The sequence below is a fragment of the Xiphophorus couchianus genome, chromosome 20, assembly GCF_001444195.1.
Source record: "Xiphophorus couchianus chromosome 20, X_couchianus-1.0, whole genome shotgun sequence".
Taxonomy (NCBI): domain Eukaryota; kingdom Metazoa; phylum Chordata; class Actinopteri; order Cyprinodontiformes; family Poeciliidae; genus Xiphophorus; species Xiphophorus couchianus.
The window spans coordinates 20,106,897-20,129,740 of NC_040247.1; the positions used below are offsets into that span (position 1 = coordinate 20,106,897).

Here is a 22,844-nt window from a genome sequence, read left to right on the forward strand (position 1 = left end):
TGCACAAGCACACCACACTTTTCAGATTGGGAAAACGGGGGAAAAAAACAAACATTTTAATTTCATAACTGTGTACTTCTTCTCCTTTTGTTTTCTTACTGATCCATTGCAAACAAATCCCAATAAAATACAATGACACAGGATGTCATGCGGTGCAGCTGTAACTCATATGTTCGTGATGCAACGATTCAGGGTCTCACTTCTGTCCTTGACAAATTTGCTGCATGTTTAAAGCCATTAGCGCCTCAAAATAAATTTTAAAAAATCCCCCAAAAATTTAAGTTTGCAATTATGAGATAAACCTCCAGGTAAACTTATAGTTTTCCAAAGCAATGTAAATTTTTCGGAAATATTTAGCGACCGATTTTCTAAATGTTCATACATTTGCAAGATATGTGATACCTGTGCGCCACCTTTCGTCTTTGATGACTTTGAGTAATTTCCCATTCACAAAAACAAAGAACCAGTTTTGTTTTACATTTGTTTTTTTAATCCAAAGCTGAAGCAGACAAAAAAATGTCAGGTGGAGCTGAACAGACTCAAAGACGAGGGTAAAGACACACATATCTGCACTTCCACTACAAAGATGTGATGAGTTGAGGGACGATGGGGAAAGGCAACCCCCCCCCCAAAACAACAACAAAAAAAAACATTCTCACTATGAGATGTGATACAATTGGTAACTTGGGTGTGATTTTATAAAGTAACAAGACCAAAATGACAATTGATTATTTTCTACGATCCCAAGTGAGTTAGGAAGTGTATTGGTAGATTGATCGAACTCTTGAGGAAGAGTTACACAGTGTGGTAACCTGCTGGTGGTTTAGACTGTACACCATAGTTCTTTCTAATTCAACTCAGAACTTCAGGAAAATGGCAGAACATACGGTGACATAAATCCACATCAATTTAACTATTGCCCTCTAACAGAACCTCTAAAGGGCCAGTGTGTACCATACAGGATGCTGCTGCTTACATAAATCCCTCCTACTGATGCAGAACATCTTCCCAACACATTTGCAATCAAAAATAATAATAAAAAAAAAAGACAATTTCAATGGTATTCCAAGCTGACAAACATCTGCATAGGCTTCACCTGACATACAATCCGTCGATATTTTCAAATCAGAAGGGTAACATTGGTAAAAGCTTGAACCAAATGCCAAGAAGGGATTAAAAGCTATATGCTAATAAGCAATACTCAGTAAGGCCTAGGCTAAAATGGTCATAAAAATCCATGAAAAAATACAGTATTTGTTGCCTCCTCTCCAGTGAGCTACATGTGAAAGAAAGAGTCATTCTGGGGTGTCTTTCTTTGCTCCATCTCTGTCTGACAAGCACACATTTAGTAAGGAGAGAAGGGCTACAAGTGAGGTGCAGTGTCAGTGGCACAGTTCCCTTGTTTGAGTGCATAGGCCTCAGTTTAACATTCATAAAGACAAACTGAACCTGACAGACACTTCCTGTCCAAATCCCAGAAATCAGCATCCATTTCTTCCCAATTCCCACAAACAGTGTCTTTACATTCCTCCTGTCAGTTCAAAATACATATGCTTGCTTAGCATGTACACAGAGAGAAACCTTCGCTTGTCTCGATTTTTGGGGATTAGCCACGTGATACAACATTCACAGGTAAAGGGGCTGTGGGGAAAAATATTCAACTACAGCTAATGCTAAGGCTTCATGTTGTGATCCAACATCGCTGCCTCTCTCACTGCACAATCTGATATCTTGAAAAGAGAATGAGAGAGAGATCTAAAACACCCCTTTCCTCTGTTTTCCTGCATTTCATAATCTCTTTTCTGGTGTAAATACATGTACCCGCTCTTCACCCTGCAGGCAGCAGTGTGATGAGCTTGTTAAAATGGCTGAGTAACAAAAAAAAAAAAAGAAGAAAAAAATACACTTTTACAAAACTTTTGCCAAGAAAAATAAAACACTGAGAAAATCCATGCAGTACGACTTGTGTCGACAAATTATTGCTTTCTCCTCTCAACCTGTGTTGTATGTGCATGCAAGCCTGACTCTTTCAGTGGGCAGCAGAGTTTGGGTTGTTGGCTTTCTTTCTCCTTTTCGTTAGCAGTGGATTGGTTGAGTCTTCAATGGTCTTGATTTTGATTTGCTCATAGTCGACCCTCATCGTTGCCAAGGCACTGGTCATTTCCTCCTGAGAAACAGAACAATGAAAGATATTAAGCTAAAGCATGAGCATAAATGAAAAGATTTCATGAGTTGTCTCCAGTTGTTGTCCTGGTGCTCTTTAAGCTCCGAATCCAGATAATTTCCTCTAAACTCTTAAAATTATTCCTATTGTGCAGCTTTTTCATTATTTTTAGATGCAGAACTCTGAACTAGCATTCTTAGCAATAATCTTTTGTAGCAACAACTCTCTGCTTTAAAATATCGAGTCTGGTCATACATCAGTGTATTAACATTAAAATTCTCTCCTTTTTAATGAGTTTACGTAATTTTGAAATTAATGATGAACAAAATAATGAAGTTTAATTATTTCTGAACCATAATCCTGAAAATTAAGAGAAATAAAAGTTTTAAATATGTCACTGTGTGTAATAACTCTATTTACATACAATTTTTTGCAAGAATTTCAATTAAATTACTGAAGCAAATCAATGTTTCAATTAATTTCTTATTTGTTTAGATCCACTTATAATACCTATATTGGCCCTTGAAGACAATTGGAAGTATTTTTTACCACAAAGAAAACTGACAAAAACTGCAGCAAATATTCGAAAAACGCGAGACGTTTTGGTGCAACTCCCGTTACTTTCACATCAAACCAGATGGCTTCAAAGTTGTTACCATCAACGACAGCAAGTCTCAGTCAGCAGAGGTGCTGAAGTCAAAACTTACCACGCCCCCGTGTTGGGTGGCAATAAAACTTGCAGTGCAAACCTTTATGAAATAACTCTGCACAGTTCTTTACAATCCTGCCCTATCTGCAGACCAGATGTAAAGATTAGTATACAAACACCTCCTACGCACTAATGTAGTGCTGTGCCAGAGTAATACAAAACAAAAAACGCAAGACAAGCCAAAACCGAATGCTGTAACTGCTACAACACATTTGAGAACATTCTCCATGAAAGAGCTGCAAATCATTCAGCTAACTAAACACACTTCTTCCTTATACAAGTGTGTGTTGCATCTTATTTCAGATTGAGAAAAATAAATGCCTCACCTTGACTTCCTCCCATGCATCCCTCTCCTCCTTTAAAACCCTACTGGTGTGAAGTGGGGTCTGGGGAACCTTCATTGATTGCTTCAGGAAAAAAAAAAAAACATCTCTAAGGTTAGAGAAGTAATGCTGACCACAATAATTCAGTAGGAAATTATAAAAAACCATTAAGATGAACATTATGGTTCACTCACATTGATCCATGGATGATTCATGAACTCTGTGATGGTCATCCTTTGGGTCGGCTCAGTCTTTAGGAGGGTCCTGATCAGCTGTTTGGCTGCGGAAAGAAGATAGGAAAGTCTATGATTTCATTTGCATATTTTCACAGGATTTCACCAACTCAAATTTAAGACTTTCTAAGACCATTATGGAATTTAAGATCTATGTCTCCACGGAAATGTACACACTTTGTTCCGCACCCGGTAGATAAATTTGCACATATAATACATACATATATATACAGACATATTATATTTTTTGTAGGATTTTGTAAATCGTTAAGGTTAAGATATGGATCTATATTCCCCAGTCTTTATTTTTTTGTCATGCTAACCAGGCTAATCGCTACTATAAGATGTTAGCTTAAAACATCTTCCTGTGTGTCCTTTTATACACATTTAAATTTCCTAATAAAAATGCCCAGGTTTTCAACAACTTTCAATGCTGTTCTCATATCTTCTTTATCGTTTAAAAACAGGAATTGGCTACAATCTGCATTGGAATAACAAAGCTTCATCAAACACAGATGTATACAATTCTGATTGGCTAGTGAGGCAATGCATTAATGGATGCACTTTATTTTTATGTAACAGAGCAAAGTACTTTTTTGCAGCGTTCTCCAAAGAAATAATGGTTCTTTGAAACATTGTTGGTAAAACAAACAAACAAAAAAAAACACTTGGGTAGATTTTTCCAAAGTGAATTAAAGTGAGTTACTATTGAGACGGTCCACTGCTCCATCTGTTCTTTGGAGAGAAACTGTACAGTTACACATCATCACTACGTGGCTTCAGTTTTCTTTTTAAAACTAGCATATTACTCATGAAACGAGAGTCGACTTTCGGCTTAGCGGGCGGCAGCAGCCTTAGAGGCGAAACACTTTGATCAGTTTCAATTTCTTGATCAGTTTTGTCATCTGTTTGCCATGGTTTATTGGGACGTTTCAAACACCAGCAGGAGTTTAATAATTGCGCCGTCATCAAATTCTAACCGTAACAAAAAAAGTTCACCTGCATCAGAACTTTTTGTGCACCATTTAAAAATATACAATAATCTATTCAAAGATTTATTTAAAAAAATATCATTTAAACACCAGAGTTATTTTACAGGATTTTCTATAAATCGTTTAAGCAAAATAAAAAGTTCAGTTTTACAGTCTTACCTTCTTCCGACACCTCTGACCACTCAGGGTTGGGAAATTCATACTGGCCCATCCTTATCCTCTTCTTCATCCCAGGAGAGATGGCTAAGCCATGGTTAGAATAAAAAGGAGGGTATCCACACAACCTGTTGGGTATTTTAAAAGGTAAGATTAGAGGAAAAAAAAACAACAACTAACAATGAGTGAGCTGAAGGGATAGAAAGCCCAGAATGAGCGACTTACAGAATATACATAATGACGCCCAAAGACCACATGTCACATGACTTGTCATACTTCTCTGGGCCAAGAACCTCTGGAGCTGTAAACACAATTTAAATAAAGGATAAAAACAATAAAGTTGAGTAACTTTATTTGACCAGCATTTTCTTTGTTTCTTATTAATCCTTGATTTAAGCAGAAAAAAAATGCTGAGATCTAGACCTCATTCACCAGAGAGACCTGGCCAAAAAAGGCAGGAGCACACATCATAACAGACAAGTAGAAAAATCTAAAACAGACATAAGATTCAAAATGTAAACAATGAGGCAATAAAGTGCAGTAGTTGTGACAATAATAATTTTATAAAACAAAGGCAATTTAAGATTTATTTGTGCAAAGTTTGAAGGAATGCTGGCCCTTACAACAATAAATGAATCTCATAGATAAAACTATAGTTATAATACTATAAATGTCATAGTGTAACAATCCACTAGAAATAATTGTCACTTTTCTATTACCAAAAAAAGCTAATTGGATCACGTTTCTGTGTAATACCATGAAAACGTGTCATTTTTACTCAGAGTTATATCACATTTTTTAGGCAGCCAACGCCTAAAAAACAACAAACGGTCAGACGTTAGAGTGGTGCAGGTGCAGACTCTCACCAACGTAGTAAGGTGTGTAGCAGGGAGTATCTAAAGAGTTGTGTGAGGTTGTCTCCTTGGCAAAACCGAAGTCTGTTAGTTTCAGGAGAGCCCTGGGCCTCTTCGAAGAATACAGCAAGTTCTCTGGCTGCAGGAAGAACCACAGAGACACTTTAGAACCTGCAGGTGTCTTTTTTACTATTATTCAAGATAAATAATGAGCATAACACTAAGATATGAAACAAACCTTCACATCTCTGTGCGCAATATTGATGGCATGTAAGAATTGTATGGCCTCTCCTATGCTCTTCATGATATCAGACGCCTCTACAATGAAGATATTTTTTACAAATGTTACAAGTGATCAAACATGCACAACAACACTACAGCTGTAGCAAATAGAAAATTCCAGTTGTATGCAGTGAAGGTGATCATAACATTTGGTATTCTGACTTATGAAAAAAACGCTCTACCTTTCTCTGTGAAGGCCTGGTCTCCTCTGTCCTGGATTCGACTGAAAAGCTCACCGCCGTCCATACTGTAAAAGACAGACGCCACAAACGGTGTTATTAATATAGCTGGATCTACAGAACAACTTCATTAAGAGGAGTTGCACAAGAATGACATTTTATCTAAGAGGTAAAATCGAAGGAAATCTGGATTTGGTCTGTATTTGGGTTTGGATCCCACTGAAGATGCTAGAAATCCTGCAGGAAGGAGTGATTTAGCACTACTTTAAGCAGATGATGCTAAGTACTCGCTGGTGTTCTTAAAAGGAGGAAAATGCTGAAAAGCAGATAATGCTGATCTTTTCAATGAATGTAAAACTTCCAAATATGGTACTGCTCTGCTCATTTTTCAAACAAGAACTACTTCAGCATACTGGCAGTTTCAAAGAATAGACAAGACGGAGTGCTTTTTTTCTAACTTCTTTTTCCCTGTAACAGGTGGTCTGTGGTTTGTCGGGGGACTAAAAAAAAAAAGTGATAATGTGATAATGGGGTTTCCTCTGTTTAGAAACTGCTCTGTTTTCTGTTTTCTCTTTTGTCTTTGTCAGAAAAATTTCAATCCAATTTTTGGAGATATAAAATGCAGAGCTCTGAAGTCTAATGCACAAAATGAGTCTGAACATAGCAGCTAATAAAAGTGTGGTCAGTTCCGGTAATACTGATGACTAAAGCGGCGCCTTTTTCTCTGAATCAGCAGGAGGTTTTTGAGATTAAAACAGTGTGAAAATTGTAAATTTACATACAATCGTCAGCAGAAAAGATGGTGGTTTAACTAGAAGTAGAGCATGAAGTAAGAGAATATGTATTTAGTGATCCAAGACTATTTGGTTGAAAGCTCCACTTTGACTCAAATATTCATTAAATTATCATCAATATTATAACTTCGTGGCTTGGTGATGGTATCATTTGACCACAAAGCTGAAGATATTTGGCTTGTCCATGAGGTCAGCTGCAACTAAAGTCTTAAAAGATGCCATTTTTGGAGCAAGAGCTTATCTGAACTTATTTCACTCTGGACACCCACTATGGTGTTACAGCACCCAGATTAACAGGGAGCCTTACAGCAGTGGTTCCCAACCCCCGGGCTGCGGACCAGTACCGGTCCGTGGACCAATTGGTACCAGGCCACGCAAGAAATAGTTACATATTTCCGTTTTATGTATTATTTGAGTCTGGAGGATCTTTTATTTTGAAAATCCTTTAACTGGATTCTCTCGGTTACGTCTTGCTCGCCAACATTGAGCCCACATGAGGCAAAATGAGTTAGAAACAAATCAAATGTCTTTGGAAAGTTTTTTTGCGAAGGGGAACAGGTCCAGAGAAGAGACAGAAGAATGGTGATTCCCATATTCCAAGCCCACTCTGCATGATATGGTGACTGGCTCGTTAATGAGGCAATGAAGCCTTCAAACTGCTTCGCCATGTAGAGACCAGGAATCCTGTGCATAAGCAACATTTCGGGTGTTATTGTCTCTCATCACTCCCAAATGGGACCGTCTCGTTGCAGAGAAACAAGCTCAAGGCTCCCATTAGTCATTATAGTTTGTTAAAATTTTGATGAAAGTAAAATGTTCGTTTTTGTGGCGCATCTGTATCTTATTTTGAAGGGATATGTAAACGTTACCATAGCGACCAGAGTCAGAGAGCGTTTCACACGGCACGATTTAAGGTTTGTGCCATGCGACGATCCTTAAATTGTCACAACACAACTTTGTGCACCCAACTCTAGTTTAAAAAACAAAAATCTAGTCAAGATACATTATTAAGGAACCCTTCAAAAGGGATGCCAACTTGAACGCGGTGACCATGTGTGACTCTGACTTTTGAGATCTGAAGTTAGACAACCCTCTCTTGTGATATTCATACCCATGATAAATGTGTGCACTTCTCAGGGGCAATTTATATCGACACATTTTTCACTCAACACTACCAACAACATAAGTCGTCATTTATAAAGACAACTTTACACAGGAACACCTCAATAAAGTTCTGCATTATCTCAGCAAATAGACGAAAATGCAGCTAATGATTACTTACTGCATATGAGAAAACTCTCTCCAACTTACTCCATAAGTTTCATTTAGTCTTTTTGCTCGCTATGACTGCACGAGTTTCAGATCAAATCATCAATACCAATTTCACATCTGCTGAACGGCTCATGACGCCGAGGATCGGCTCCTCGGGCATGCGAGTGGTTACAGGAGAAGCAGAATCAGAATTAGAGCGGAGGTACCCCCTCCAGAACCGCAGCACGAGTTAAATTTTGCATTCTGAGAAACGGACGGCGGAAACCCTTAAGCAATGCAGGCCGTCTTTCATTCAAATCTAACTCAGTGTCTCTTTTTTTCCAAACATGGTTCAGAGAAAGGAGATATTCTCGAAGTGTCTCGGCCCAACCCTCTTCCTCTACGTTTCTCAAAACTGTTGAGGACGTGAATTTTGTTTCACAAACGATGATGATTTTGATTAACGGTGGAGAACAGGTACATATTTCTTACTGAAACAGCAAAAAAAATGAAACGGCATTCTTACACACACATCAGCCTACACTGTTTCACATCCCATCAGCAGTGTGAGGGTGTTTAACCAGCTGAAATGATAAACTAGAGACTGATTGACGACATCTCAAACGACTATTTCTAATAAATGCAGACCGAATCAAATTTAAATTAGTTGTGTTTTATACATTAATGTGTCTTAAATACAAATGTTAGATTAAGGAGTTCTCAACTAAACTATTTGTAATTTAACATGTTTAAGATAAACATATCTATGCCTATCTAGGTTACTTTAATTAGAAAGGGATTAATTTTGGAAATTTTGTAGAGACCCTGGCATTGTGACCCTTTACACAACATGGGTCAATTGTTCAAAGTGCCTAATGTAGGTCAGACTCAATGACTCATGTATCAGGTAGCAGAACAATCAGGTCATCAAGATAGTTCTCCAAGTGTAATATTCTAGGAAATGTTTTGATTTCATAAGAAAAACTACCCTTTTCTTTAATTGTCACAGAATCTCTCAAGGAAATTACTCATCACTTGCTACACCACTGCATGAGCACCTCAGCTCACATGTCTGGCTTTGTGCAGCGACGACAACCACACAGCAAAAAGGATGCACGTGTGACAACTTTATGGGGGTTTGGCGGTTTTAAAATGCAACAAAGTGGAAATGGAAAGGAAATAACAGTAAGTTGTTTAGAGGAAATGGGTCATTTTGCACCAAGGTCATGCTGAGTAAATTTACAATAAAAGCTGAATAAAATTAACCTTTGTAGGCTTAAACTTTGCCTTCTTAACACTAGCACCTGTGGGCTGTAGAAATAAACAGAAACTGAATCATTACAATGATGACAGCTTCGCGCGACAAAGAAGTGAACTGTGGATCTTAATGAAATGATTCAACTCAGACCACAAGGTTCAGCCTAAGCTGAAAAGTCATCACAATGCATTACCGATACAATAGTCACTAATGAAAATATTTATTATAAAAACAGCCTTTCCTCCCCATCAGTAAATAAAATTCAATTAGTTTTAAATGGTAAAATAATAAGCTTGTGAAATAGACATTGAAATATAAAGTGTCTGTATCAAAGAATATTTTTTCACATAACTTCTGTTCTTTTTTTCAGTTTTTATATGTTAAACATCATGCAAACAAATACAAAAGTTGCTGAAGCCATGTTTTACAGTGTGTGAGTTTTTCACAGATAAATTTAGCTAAATTATGCTAAATTTAGCTAAATCACTTTGCATGAGGTCTGACAGACTTGGGCTTTTTATGACTTATGATCAAAATTGGGTTTGTAAGTCAGCCTGCAAAGCACTTCTGATAACATGTAGTACAAACTGACTTATTCACAGACCACATGTTGTATGGGCGGTCAGTAGTTCAGACAAATCCTGAATATGTTTTTCTTTAGATTTTCAATTAATATTTCTTAGGATATTCTCTCACTGTAAGTAACTTAACCTTTTTAAGGTAGCAGGAAATATGTTTATTAATTGTAATAAAAGTAAGCCACCATCACCAGTCTGGTCCAGGACAATGATGAGTCAGGATGCTGACAGTAGGTGGACCCGCCGGCCCACTGGTGCGGTCAGAACCACCTTGAGCTCAACCCGCTCAGTACAGAGGAGATGACAAAGTTGTTCGGATTCTATTCAAATTAAAAAATCGTCAAAGATGGTACCGACAATGTGACGAAACTTCAATTGTGAATTTTCGAAAGTGATTACAATCTAAAATACCCAACAAATCTGCTGGGTACAGTTAGTTGGCGAGTCATTTTGGGTTACGTTAAAGACGTCTGCGAAAATTCATCATTCATCAAAGCAAAGCGAAACAGAAGCTGGCAAAGGTGTGAGGTGAAAAAAAAGAAGAAAAGCTAAATAGAGGAAAAATCTGTTTGTGTCTCAAAGTTCTTTGATGCACGAATTAAAGGGGCAGTATAATACATTTTCCAGGCATATAGTGCTATTTTATAGTGTTATGAAAATACTATATATATCAAAAGACTTAGAAGATATTTGATGTCGTAATTCATTTTATAAACTCCCTCTCTTTCTGAAACCCAGTCTTCAAGAAGTCATCACAACATGGATTCTCTCATAAATCTAACAACGTTTTTACCAGCATTGCACTCAGATGTGGCTCATATAATGAGCTCAGCAGATGTACAGCTCCACCAGGTGTTTGCTAATTGCTGCTGGCTAGTTTAAAGGAGCAGAGTGGGGGAGTCGCGCAGGAGGGCTGCTAGGAAACTGCAACTCCAAGGAGGACCTGCACCTCAAAGGCACTTACTAAGTGTTTTGCCACTGGAGATTAAAAGACTTCTCAAATCAAAGTAACAGTCCAAGAGTGTTTTTTTTGAAGGAATAACGTAAAGCTCAAAAAAGTCGATTTTACATAATAGTGTCCCTTTAAATAGTTGAAAAATGCTTTCAACATAATGTAAAATAATAGAAGGGTTTTTCTCATTATTGTTAATTTGCAACTCTTTAATTTTAAATATTTAACTTAAAAAAAGAAACGAGAAAAATCCTAATAAAAGAAACTGGATCAGGAGTCAGATTGTCATTGAAGTCAAAAAAGCACAAATTGAAACAATATTTTTTAAAAATACTGTAAAAAGTGCCAAACAGCTGACATCTGTGAGAAAGAAACAAAACGGAAACAAATTGCTTCCACTTCCACTCTTGCTGTAGCGAATTGAGCATGACATGAACTTGACCGTTGGTTCAAATAAAGGAGGGTATGTTGGGCAAGTCGGAAGAGCTACGGATGTGATTTATTTTTCCCAGAACAGATTTTCCTGTATTTTGTTATGACAGTTTAAGCCCCTTCTCCATTGTCAAGCTCAACTCTAGCTGGCGAGTGTCTGGTTCAATTCTACTGAAGCTTGGAGTGCCTCCATTGGCAGTGTGCTCCTCACCGTTTTGCTGCTGTGATTCTGAGCAGGAACGTGGGCGATCCATCAGAGCTCAGGAGCTGTGGTTGGCACTCCGATGAGGTTGTTAGCAGCAACATTCAGCAACTGAAAACCTTGAGGTTGTGGTTTGCATGGACTCAAATAAACCCAGGTATTTCATTTTATCTTATAGAAATTCATATCTGGCCCAAACATAATGAAAACAATTCAGGTTAGCTAACTGTTTTGTTAAATGTACAAATTTATCCATATTGCAGCACTTTATTTTCATTTTTATATACATGTGCAAGCTTTAGATTCATGTGGTGAAGTCAAACGATGCAGTGCAAGATCCATGCATGAACATTATTGAAAACGAAAACCCAAACAAAGAATAAAATGCACATCACGTCAAACTAAGTTCCGGTGTTTCAAGTCAGTCAGTGCAAAACTATTGATCTGACAGAATGTTAACCAGAGCTGCACAGTTGCTCGTCTTTTCTTTGCATTCTTGTTTTTCAGAGTGACGTGTTACTTGTAGGGCTGTGAAATCATGGTTATTTCACTCCATAAGTTGATGGATGTGCTTCTGATTTTGCTTCTGATTACACCCTTGCACACCATCAGCTTTCTGATAGCAGACGGCATATCCGCCAGTCCACACTGTGGTGGTTGAGACGTTGTTGTTTGGATCTTGAAAGGTCCGGCCTTCGCCTGCAGTGGCGTACATCTCTTGCCGATCAGTCAGAAATGCAGTCTGCTGTCAATACAATTTGCTTGCGAATGATACACGGCATGGCGCGGCCTGTACTACCCCTAGAGTGGTAGTGGTAGCGAAGAAGAGCCATGCAGGATCTGCTGCTGGAGTTGAGTCTGGACAGGGCTGACTGGTAACCAGTTAAAGCCGCTCTCATGGAGAAGACGCTTTAGACACTCAGAACGATAAATAATGTAAACATAATATGAAGATGTTTGAATTTTCAACTCAAACAGAAACAGAAATCTTAGAATATTGCTATTTTGATGAGTGAGTAAATTGAATCCCAAAATGTTTCACCATCTATAAAGGAGAACCTCTGTTGAATGAGGGCCTGTGTAGACAGACTGTGAACTCACCACTCCATGACGATAAGGAGACACTTCTTGCTCTGATAGAGGTTCTCATAAACATCAATGATGCGCACAATATTAGCGCATGGGGACGCCCTCCAGTGCAGCTCCACTTCCCTGCGTGCCTTGGGACAGTCCTGCAGCATCTGAGCACAAACACAAAAAGAGTGAGCGTGATGAACAATATATGTACCATATGTAAATATTTATTTATATTTAACATCCATAGACCTGGATTACATAGAGTACTGACAGAGTAACCAATAAAAAGACTAAACTCAAAGTAGTGAACTTATTTTCTGTTTCTCCTCTTCCATTTAGGTATTAAAAAAAAAGGCCATCTTATGACAGAATGTTGCACGTAGCATGAAGCAACAGCAACTTGGAGATGTTATGCTGCCACCAGATGGCAAAATGTTAAATATACAGGAGAATTTTTTTTTTATTTAGACTTGTGAGCAGGTAGCTCCCTCTGTCTGTGACACTTTGTCAGCACACAGTCCATGACTTTATTTCTGTCACAGTCCTTGTGAGAACGTCTACATGAAAAGTAGCAGTCAATAATTCATTTAATAAGGGTTAGGCAGAACAACAACACTAAAATTCAACAACACTGTCTCATGCAATACATGAATAATTTAAACAGGCAAAATTTTCTAGTTTTTTTATATGAACTTACAGAACATGTATACTGAAGAGTAAACAGTGGGCAGTCATCAGCTCAAACAACCACCAGCAGACAGAGAAAGTTGTATCTAACATAGTAGTAAAACACCTGACTGATTAAATAAGGACGTGACCTGGAAATGTTATGCACCTGCAAAACACACACAAAAATCATGCATGTGTATCTATCTAGTCTTGTAATTTTGTGCATAAACTAATCAATTTATTAAAAGTGAGTGAAGATGACATGACGTTTTTTAAACCAAAAGGTATTTCCTTACAATTCAGAGAGTGATTAAAATATAACTAAAAAAAATGATAAATGAGTCTATGCGCATATTTCAATTAGAGAGACATCATGCTATCCTGCAATTAACATTTATTTATTCTCGTGAGTAAAAAAAAAAAGAAGAAAAAGGATAAAAAAGGAGCCTGGACAATGAGCCACAGTCCATCTAATTTGTTATGTTACATTCCAACCCAGCCCACTGTCATAATACAATAGAATGAGCTTCATTCCTCTGAGCAAAAAGTATCCACTCTGATCTCTGGTGCTTCACAACACACACCGTCAGTGGACTTGTGTGCTGCTAAGCAAGCAGTTTACAGAGGAAAGCAGCTATGGCTGTCCAAAATGGTAGAACAATGAAGGAAACAACTTAAGCTAAAGCTTTAATAGTTTGCAGGTTTTAGCATTTCAAGTATGAAAGTATTAGCAATAACCATCTATATGGGAAAGAATAAGTGTAACTTACAGATATTATTGTACAAATTCAGAAAAAAAATCTCAACTAAATGTAGGTCAATATAATACACCAAAAAATGTTGGAAAACAGAAACTTCACACACAAAGAGCTAAAAATCCACTTTTACAGAATAGCACAGAGATTAAAGCAAGCTTTAACGATTATGGGAATATTTCTCAACCCTGAAATAAATTACTTTCAAGACAGTAGTAATGGTGCTTTTAAGTCTGTGTTACAGCATTTAATTTCTCTTTGGAATTAATTAAGTATTTTTAAATTTAACTCGACACCAATCAGATGCAGGCTGTAGGCACAAGCAGAAAGCAGTCAAAATAAAGCAGGCACAACAGAACGACCGAAGTGTAGCTGTATTTTAGACTTCATAACTGTGCCAGGGAGGCTTTTGGGATACATTTCTATCCTTGCTACATGCTGAATACACTAGAAATCATTTTCCAAGAGCCACAAGTTTCCAAGCAGCTTAGTTAGTTTTTAACAAATGAATACAGTTTTCAGAATAATCTGAAACATTCGGAGACTACCGGCATTGTAGTCCGTTTATATTCAGAATGACAGGCAAAAAAAAGCAAAGTTTTATCCAAAGTAAGCAGGACAGCAGGACTGGTGGAGTGGAGTTGAAGACCCATGAATTATTCAGCTCAGTTTAATTCATTCAGCTGGACAGCCAATTAAAACAAATGAGTCTTAGAAGAGCCAAAGATTCCTAAAATCTCTTTAACCTCTGATAAGCAAAGAATTTCTGGTGACAAGTAAATTAAAAGTCCCTCTAATCTATACAGTAGGACAAAAAAAATAGATTTATTCTCCAGTCAGAAGAGAAGACTAGAACCTGCCAGAGTAATACATAGCAACGATTACCAGGAAGATGTGGTATGGAGGGTTTGGGCACACCTATGTTTTATATCAACACCACACATACAACCCAGTTTAACAAATCTTAAGGGCAGAACAAACCGCAGCTTGGTTTGCATCCTTCTAAACAGAGTAACTAAGAAAACACAAAAATACATAATCCAGTTGGACATAAACATAGCAAAACGCCCACAAAACACACAATATTAAACATCTATTCCTATATTAATTATTTTGTTTTTATAATTCCAAATGTATTTCTGCATATATTCGGTTTGTGCATACTTTTTTTTTGCTTTGTATTATAAAAATAACTCATCACACCATTTTACTATCATAGCAGCTTCGTAAAAACAACAACAACAACAAAAAAAAGACTGCTTTAGCAAATATTCAAACTTCCTTTGGTCTACCACCATATTTATGGGTAATTTTTGTTACAACAACATTGTGGATCATTTAACACCCAAATCAAACACAGTATAAGTGCTGGTATGACAAAACATCACAATAAAAATAATTTAACCTCAGGCAGATACGTTGTTTAGAAAAAAACAGTTGCGCACAGTGAGATATTTTGGACACTGCATATTTTAAGCTGAAATATGATATTTCGGCTTAAAATAGAATGAAGTGAGATGACCATGTTTTGACCAGAACTGCTCATAGAAGCACAACAGCTAATCCCCATTTCTCTATTTAAAAAAACATTCTTAAATTGTTTTCCCATCACAACCTAAAAGTGAAAGTAATATTCCATTACATAAAAAACTTAAATGTCAAAAAATCTAACAAAAAAAGTCCTTCTGTCCTTAGGCCACCTGCAATGCATATGAAAGCAGACTCCTGTGACCTCACTGCTGGTGTTTGTGCAGCGTGCCGCCCCACTGCCCTCCAATCATCTGTTGTTTGCCCTTTTAAACTAAACAGTGAAACTTATTAAGAAGGCGGGAAAAGATGGAGGCAGATGGGCACACAATACACTTCCACAAGCCCCAACAAAAATTCCCGAGGGACGGCAAAAACAGCAGGAGGTGAGAAACAGTTCAGCGAAAGAAGACCACTTCCCTCCACTTGCTGCGTTGAGCCACAAAACAGCTAGTTAAAAATCACACTGTGGGTGACGGTGCAGTGGAAACGTGTGGGGGGACTAAGAATAGGCCGAGGTGACAGGTTAAGCTCAGCTCAATCAGAAAAGCATCTTATGCTGACAAAAAGAGGCTAAACAACGAGCTGCCAGAGGAAGATGCAGTTTGTGCTTTTGGCTTGTTCAGTGTAGACTCATTAAAGTTGAAAATGTGTTTGTGTCGCTGGGGTATTAAATGCATTTGTTAAGCCACATAAGATCTTCTTTTTTTAACTGTAAACAGAAGGTGTTCACATATACTAAAAAACAAACAATCTTTCTTTTCTCACTGACAATAAATCAAACTGTTTCCTGTTCTATAATTAGTTGTTTTGTTTTTTTTACTTTGTTCAAATTTATAAGTTCACAACCATTTACTTTTATGCTGTATGACGAGGACCAAATGTTTTGGGTCTCCTTCCAGAGGTTCCTCACAAGAGTTTGCTGGACCTTTCTCCCATTCCTCAATATGGAACTGATGCAACCGAGTCAGATTTAGGACATGCTCTCAAACACATTTTTAGTTCTGCACACAAATTTTCCATAGTGCCAAGATCAGGGCCGTTTTGTATCTAATTTGGTGGTTCAATTGCAGTCACTGTGTCCGGAAATACCAATTTGTACAATTTGTACCCAAGCTTTAACAGCAAAGAGAAACCAAACAGGTAAAGTTTGTCTGTTGGCTTAGACTTAAAAGGAAAGACAGTGAGAAAAATAAAACAGTTTTTTTACAAGTTCTACAATGTGTATATTGACATGTGGTTTGAACTGTAAAACAAGTTTTGTGGAAAAAAAAACATGAAGTTTGACTGCTAACACATGAACAGCATTATTTGTCCTTTCTAGTTATCCTTATCACACACCCTTGCATTTGATCTTCAAAGACTCAACAACGCCCACTTGCTTTTCCATTAGGAGCTTTCGTTCTGTATCAGGAAGTGAGATGACAGGAGATGTTACAGCGTTGGTTGTAAAACAACTGGCAGTTGCTCCCAGCTGCTCAAAACGAGGCTCCCTTAAGCAGTGTCCTAACAGAGGAGGAAGTGAGAGTCTACTACATCTCTAAGATACGGATGTGTTATTTTAGAGCAAAGGCTGTAACACTTTCTGTCGTCTCACTTCCTTATACAGAACGAAAGCTCCTAATGGGAAAGAAAATGGGTGTTATTGAGTCTTTGAAGATCAAATGCAAGGGTGTGCAGGATAAGGATAACCAGAAACAATAGATAACGCTGTTGATGGAAGTAAAATGGAGAATAAAAGTTACCAGATATAATTCTGACTCAAACCATCTCCACCCCACGATCTGGTCGGACCTCACCAACTCAGCCCTTTGGTAACCTCATGATTCACAGCATGGACCGCGTTTTGTCACTAATATCCATGAACTACATAAGTGAACCACGCATGGGTCACTAGTACAAATTCAAGCACGTGTGCTAAATGTTGAACTGCTGAAATGACTCAGACTGTAGAAGTAGTGCTCATGTGCAAATACTGAGCACGGGCAACATAAAGGAAAAATAAAAGCCCTTCCACCTCTCTTTGATCAGTCATTCATTATTTCCTACTTAGACAGCACTAAAATGCATAATGGAGATCACATAAATCTGTCATCCTCACAGAGTTATTATCTGCTTAATCATAGCAGTCATTTCAGGTATCTCAATAATTTGAGGCATTCCTTGTGAAATAAACGACAGCACCAAGCAGGTGAATTTATTTCCATTGTGTACTTTCCAATAAATTATTCTATTTGTTGAGTTCTGTGGAAATGTTTAAAACAAAAGCAACATGCCACAACTTTTTTCTTTCAATAAAATTTAAGTGGAAACTAACTATTTTGAAAGATACACCAATTAAGTCTTAGTATGCAAAAAATATAAACCCTCCCTCGGGTAGTTTTTAAAAAAAGAATGAGGATGTTCTGCTAAAACTACTGAAAAGTGGTGGCACTTATATTTAATGCATGCCATATAATGGTTAAAATTTGCTAAAAAAACAAAACAAATGTTAGATTAGAAGCTTATCAAGTTAAGATCTCACTTTATTTTCTCACTTTCTCCACTTCTAGTGTTTACAACTGTAAACTATTTCAGTTAAATTTTGAGGTGAGCATTAGACTTCCTGAAAAAACAAGTTTCAAGGTAGTTTCACTATTGGTCGTTTTGGCTACCATTCATAACAGAGCAGCAAGACTGGTTATTGGTTAAATGGCCTTTACAAAGAAGGGGAATAATAGTTCCTTTTACTGTTAACGCCATTCAGCACAATTTAACCACATTGCTTCCGCATCAGGGACTAATCCCAAGTATCAAGTAGCAAATAACATGCAGAGAAAGGTTTGCTAAAAAATTCAAGCATGAAGTTGTGCTCTAGAAGTTGTGTTTATTATTTAAAAGTTGTGTTATACGTTTGAACAAACATATTCAAGTCCAGGTTTAGGGCACTTTCTTTCTTTACAGTATGACAGTTGCATCAGCTTGGAAACTACTCGGCCACACAACTTGTTAGCAAGTTTCTTCTCCATCTATCAAACCACATCCTTACAATCATACATCCGCCCACATAGAAAGAGGTGGTCTGCTCCTCCAGAAGTCACACATATGATAAATACAGATTCTAATACAAGCATGGCCTCATTTTGGACTAATAAGAGTTACTAATTGTCTGTATTCAACCAGTATCAAAATATTCAGAATTCCTATTAGTAAGATATTCTGTATGTAGGTCTGTGCAAGTGTCACTGATATTCTTCATGTGCATCATGTAGATTTTGCAAATATGAACAAACGGCTGCAAAGAATACAGTAGCAATTCCTTGCTACAATTCCTGATGTGTCACTGTCCTGACACATCAGGAAAGTGACAAATTTATATGTAAAACAGAAAAAGAAATGTACTCTTTTTCAACTCCCATCTTTAGTTTTTAAGGATGGGAGTTGAAAAGTAAAGGGTTAGTTACAGAAGGCAGAGCAGCCTCAAGCACCAGCTTCACATTTCAGAAAAAATAAGGATTAAACACTTAGGACAGGGAAAATAAAATTAGGAAAAAGTGAATCATCCTGAATTCCAAACTTGGGTGTCAAAAAGAAAACTACATCTGCTGACCTGGTTTAACTTAAAAAAAGAAGTGGTGTTTATCAGATTTTACAAATCCTTCAATCTAACCTCAAGATGGAAACACCAAAAATAAAAACCATAGGCAAATGCAAATCACTCAAACCCTAAAGTTTAAAGGCAGTGTTATTTTTTCTGTCAATGACCATCGACTAAACCTTGTTTCAAACAGAAAAAGACTTAAAGGGAATCGTGTCAATAATGAATAGTACAAAAAAAGTGTTAATGATAACAATAACTTGAAGAACCATTAAAGAAAGATACCTCGTTCTCTCAACCTATGAATGTTTTATGACCAAAAGACGGGGATTTCCCTCTTTAGGGACAGAAACAATAGAAATGTCAGATTATTAAAGATAAATGGAGTTACGATTTTACACATATATGAAAAACCGAGGTGAAAAACTATTCAGAGGGCTGACGTAGCACCTCTACTTCTGGAGTTTTTTCCTCTTTTTGTTAGTGACCTATTGCCACAGTTACTTCACTGTAATCATGTTAATGTTTAATCAGACAACAGTGTGAATTCAGATGGATTTATTATCCATGGATGTTGTTATGATTGCCAAGTCCTCATAAAACAATGTCTAGGTAAAATCAGTTTTACCATGTTTCAAGAGATTAGTGGTCATAAATTTAAACGGCCTAATATATTCAGTTCCTCTTTTTTACACCGGCTTACCATGTTTACCTGCAGTGACGCTTAAAAGCATACGCAACCATGTTCAAATGCCAGTTTTGTTGTGATGTAAAAAAACATCATCAGAAGAGATATATCATTTTAATTTTTCCACATGATATTTATGCTGTACTACTTTATGTAAAAAAAATAAATGAAGAAGCCTATCTAAAACACAAACATAAAACTATGAAGATACTAAAACTAAAGAGACTAAATCTGGACAGACTTAAACTAAACTTTGACTCAGATTCAGCATTTAATCTTCTGTAGTTCAACTATATCAAATTGAGTTAAAATGGAATAATATTCAGATGACCTAAGATTTACCTGATATTTGCCAGCTGGCATTTTGTTACATCGGATTAGAGAGATTACAAGACACCAAGTCAAAAGAAGGGCCAACTTGATGCAAACCAGTCACCTCCAATAGGAGAAATAACACTAGAAATTTACTTTAAAAAAATAAATAAAAGATGAGTCAGAAACTGGCAACAAAGGCTTCAAGTAGCTCGACAGCAACATTGAAGGAGTTGCAAAACTTTCCAACAAGTGTTATTTCTTTTCATTTTTCTTCATGTGACGACAGGCTTCTGTATTCTCCATGTACCCACAATAAGAAACAAAGTTGCAATGCAGGATTCTTCTCTTCCAGAGAAAAACACCCAGACCTGGTTAAAATCTTCCAAAACCTTGTCGACAAATTTGATATCATCTCATAAAAGCAAAGTTGAACTTTTGAACCATAAACTGGATTATTTGCCAAATGAACAGTGCTCCGCATCACAGAAGCACATCATATAGACACTGAAACATGGAGGTGGCTGAATAAAGTCTGGAGTTATTTATTTAAGGATTGCCAAGGTGGGAAAAGTCACTAATACATCCAAATACCAATGGGGTTTAACACCATTGGTATTATCAAAAGTATCAAAAGTCTGCAAACAAGCTGAAGATGAAAATAAAATAAATGTGCTTTTTCAGCATTACAATAAGTCCAAGTTGTTTTCCAAAATAACAGAAGATGGAACTCAATGGTTTAAAATTGCTTATTTAGAAATAAGAACCAAGTCTGTGGGATCACCAGAAGACGGCTTTGGACAAGAAATGTCTCCACAATCCCAATCTGATTGATCTGATGAACCATTTAAAGGTGAAGTGGGAAAATATTAACAAGTTGTGGGATCCCAACACACTCACCAAAAAAGGTTGGATGCTAAATTTGAGTCAAAAGAAGCTCAATGAAAAGATTAGTTTAAAGGTCGACTCGCCAATGCAACTCGATTTTTGACCCTTTTTTTCCACCTTTACAAATTTTTGTGATTCAGTTAACTTGTACAGGATAAATGTGAGACGGTTGCACTTGGCTCATTTTACATCACAAAAACCAGACCTTTTAAAAGGAGTGTGTACACTTTGGCAGAAAACCATAAGGAGTGACTTTCACAACTTTTAAACGTGTCGGATATAAATTGTAACAATTGTAACCACTGTTGGGTTGGTCTCTCTGCATGGTTGTTTGTCTTTGTGTTATCCTCTAATAGACTGGGGACCTGTCCACGGTGAACCACGTTTCTAACGACAAGAGATGGTCACCAGCCCCTCTCTCGATCCTACATGAACCAGCAGGTATAGACGCTAGATTGATGGTTGTTTTCCTAGCAGTTTATTTCAGGCACCCCAGTCACACACCATCCCCCTTCTGCTGTCCTCTCTTGTATTTACATTTTACCCCTGAAGAGTTGTCACACCACATAGCTTCTCAGCTCAATCTAACACCATGTTCTTTCCAAATACTTCTAGATCCCTTCTCCATAGCTGTGATAAATAGATAAGGCCCAAACCCGCTGCATGACATGTTAAACCAGCCCAGGTTATGTAAACACCGACAGTAAATGCGTCAGCTGCACTCGTAGATTTTCATTATGCATCACATCAAAGGTCCATAAAGCCAGGGCTTTAATGTGGAGCAATCCTTTTACCTTTTATTTGGGGTTTTATGGTCTAATGATACAAATGATACTAAAAATAATATTTAATTATGACATAAGTTTTAAATGATAAAGATGAATATTTTCACTGTTTTTGGTGGTTATTTAAAAGAAATATCTGGAAAAGAAATGTAAGGAGCAATAATGAAAAAGTCACATTTCCTTGTAATAAAAACACAACCAATAAGTGAAATAGAAACATTAATACTGATAATATATTTAACTTTTAATGACTTTTTGTATTAAATAGCAAAGGAAAAACATCCCACTTTTAAACTTATGATACTACAGCAAAATGCAAAGTTTAGGTAGATTTATCGATATTGACTCTTGCTAATCTGAAGCTTTGATGCTTCTTTCCCAAAAGACAAAAATAAATTGTGGCTGTTTTGATATTTTTAGAGAACCTGAAATGATGACTTTAAATTTTGACTGGGGAAAATTAATATACAAAATGGATTTTAAATCTTCTTTAATGTTTAACCATTGTTTATCAGCATTCTTCATTCAGGGTGTTCCCTGAAGTCCAAATTTAAGTTGTAGCCTATTAAAACACTTCTAATTTCAACACAATACATGTTGAATTTTTGACAAAAATTCAACATGTGAAATATACTTCAACATTATGAAGTATATATTTTTGAAAGTAATTACTTTCATCTTTATGCTAACGTCAGGGCTAGACATATATAAGCCAGCAACATTTGTTTTATTGCTCCTTTTCAATTTAGTCAAATTAAGTCCATCATCCACGTAAAAGAAACTAATTTTCAGTTCGTTTAGGAGTTGTTGTTTTTTATACAGTGTTATCACTTTACAACAACATTTGGCAGTACTTCAGACCTCTAAAAATATTTCTGTAACAAGGACACATTACAGGCAGACCAATCAACACAGGATGCATGTATAAAGTCAATCAAAGAGTTATTGATTTTTAGAGAGGCTATATTAGGCAATACAGTAGAAGGCCATAAATGGTTACGTTTAAAAGCAACGTCAGTCTGCCAAACATTTGCCGGTAATAAGGTATAGTCGCAAGTGACTAAATAAGAAGTTTCCTTCATAATGTGTGAGGTTTATTAAACCTAAGAGAATGTCCATATAAAAAGATTTTTTCCCCAAAGAAAAGCCAGATAAAAAGATTGCATTATTCTGCAAAACCAGAACAATATGTGGTCCAAGAAATGCA

The 22,844-nt window shown here is 36.9% G+C and overlaps 1 protein-coding gene across 1 annotated transcript in view; it reads right to left on the minus strand.

Annotated features, from left to right (window-relative positions):
• Positions 1 to 467: 467 nt before the first annotated feature.
• The window catches only part of mapkapk2a (MAPK activated protein kinase 2a), a 28,075-nt gene continuing 5,698 nt past the window's right edge, over positions 468 to 22,844 (minus strand). Inside the window, exons 2-10 of the mRNA XM_028003264.1 lie at positions 12,461 to 12,600; positions 5,896 to 5,960; positions 5,670 to 5,749; positions 5,444 to 5,570; positions 4,803 to 4,878; positions 4,581 to 4,705; positions 3,391 to 3,476; positions 3,200 to 3,280; positions 468 to 2,167 (exon numbers count right to left, since the gene is read on the minus strand). Coding sequence (XP_027859065.1) covers positions 2,030 to 2,167; positions 3,200 to 3,280; positions 3,391 to 3,476; positions 4,581 to 4,705; positions 4,803 to 4,878; positions 5,444 to 5,570; positions 5,670 to 5,749; positions 5,896 to 5,960; positions 12,461 to 12,600 — 918 coding nt within the window. The 3' untranslated portion in view covers positions 468 to 2,029. The remainder of the gene's footprint in view (positions 2,168 to 3,199; positions 3,281 to 3,390; positions 3,477 to 4,580; positions 4,706 to 4,802; positions 4,879 to 5,443; positions 5,571 to 5,669; positions 5,750 to 5,895; positions 5,961 to 12,460; positions 12,601 to 22,844) is intronic.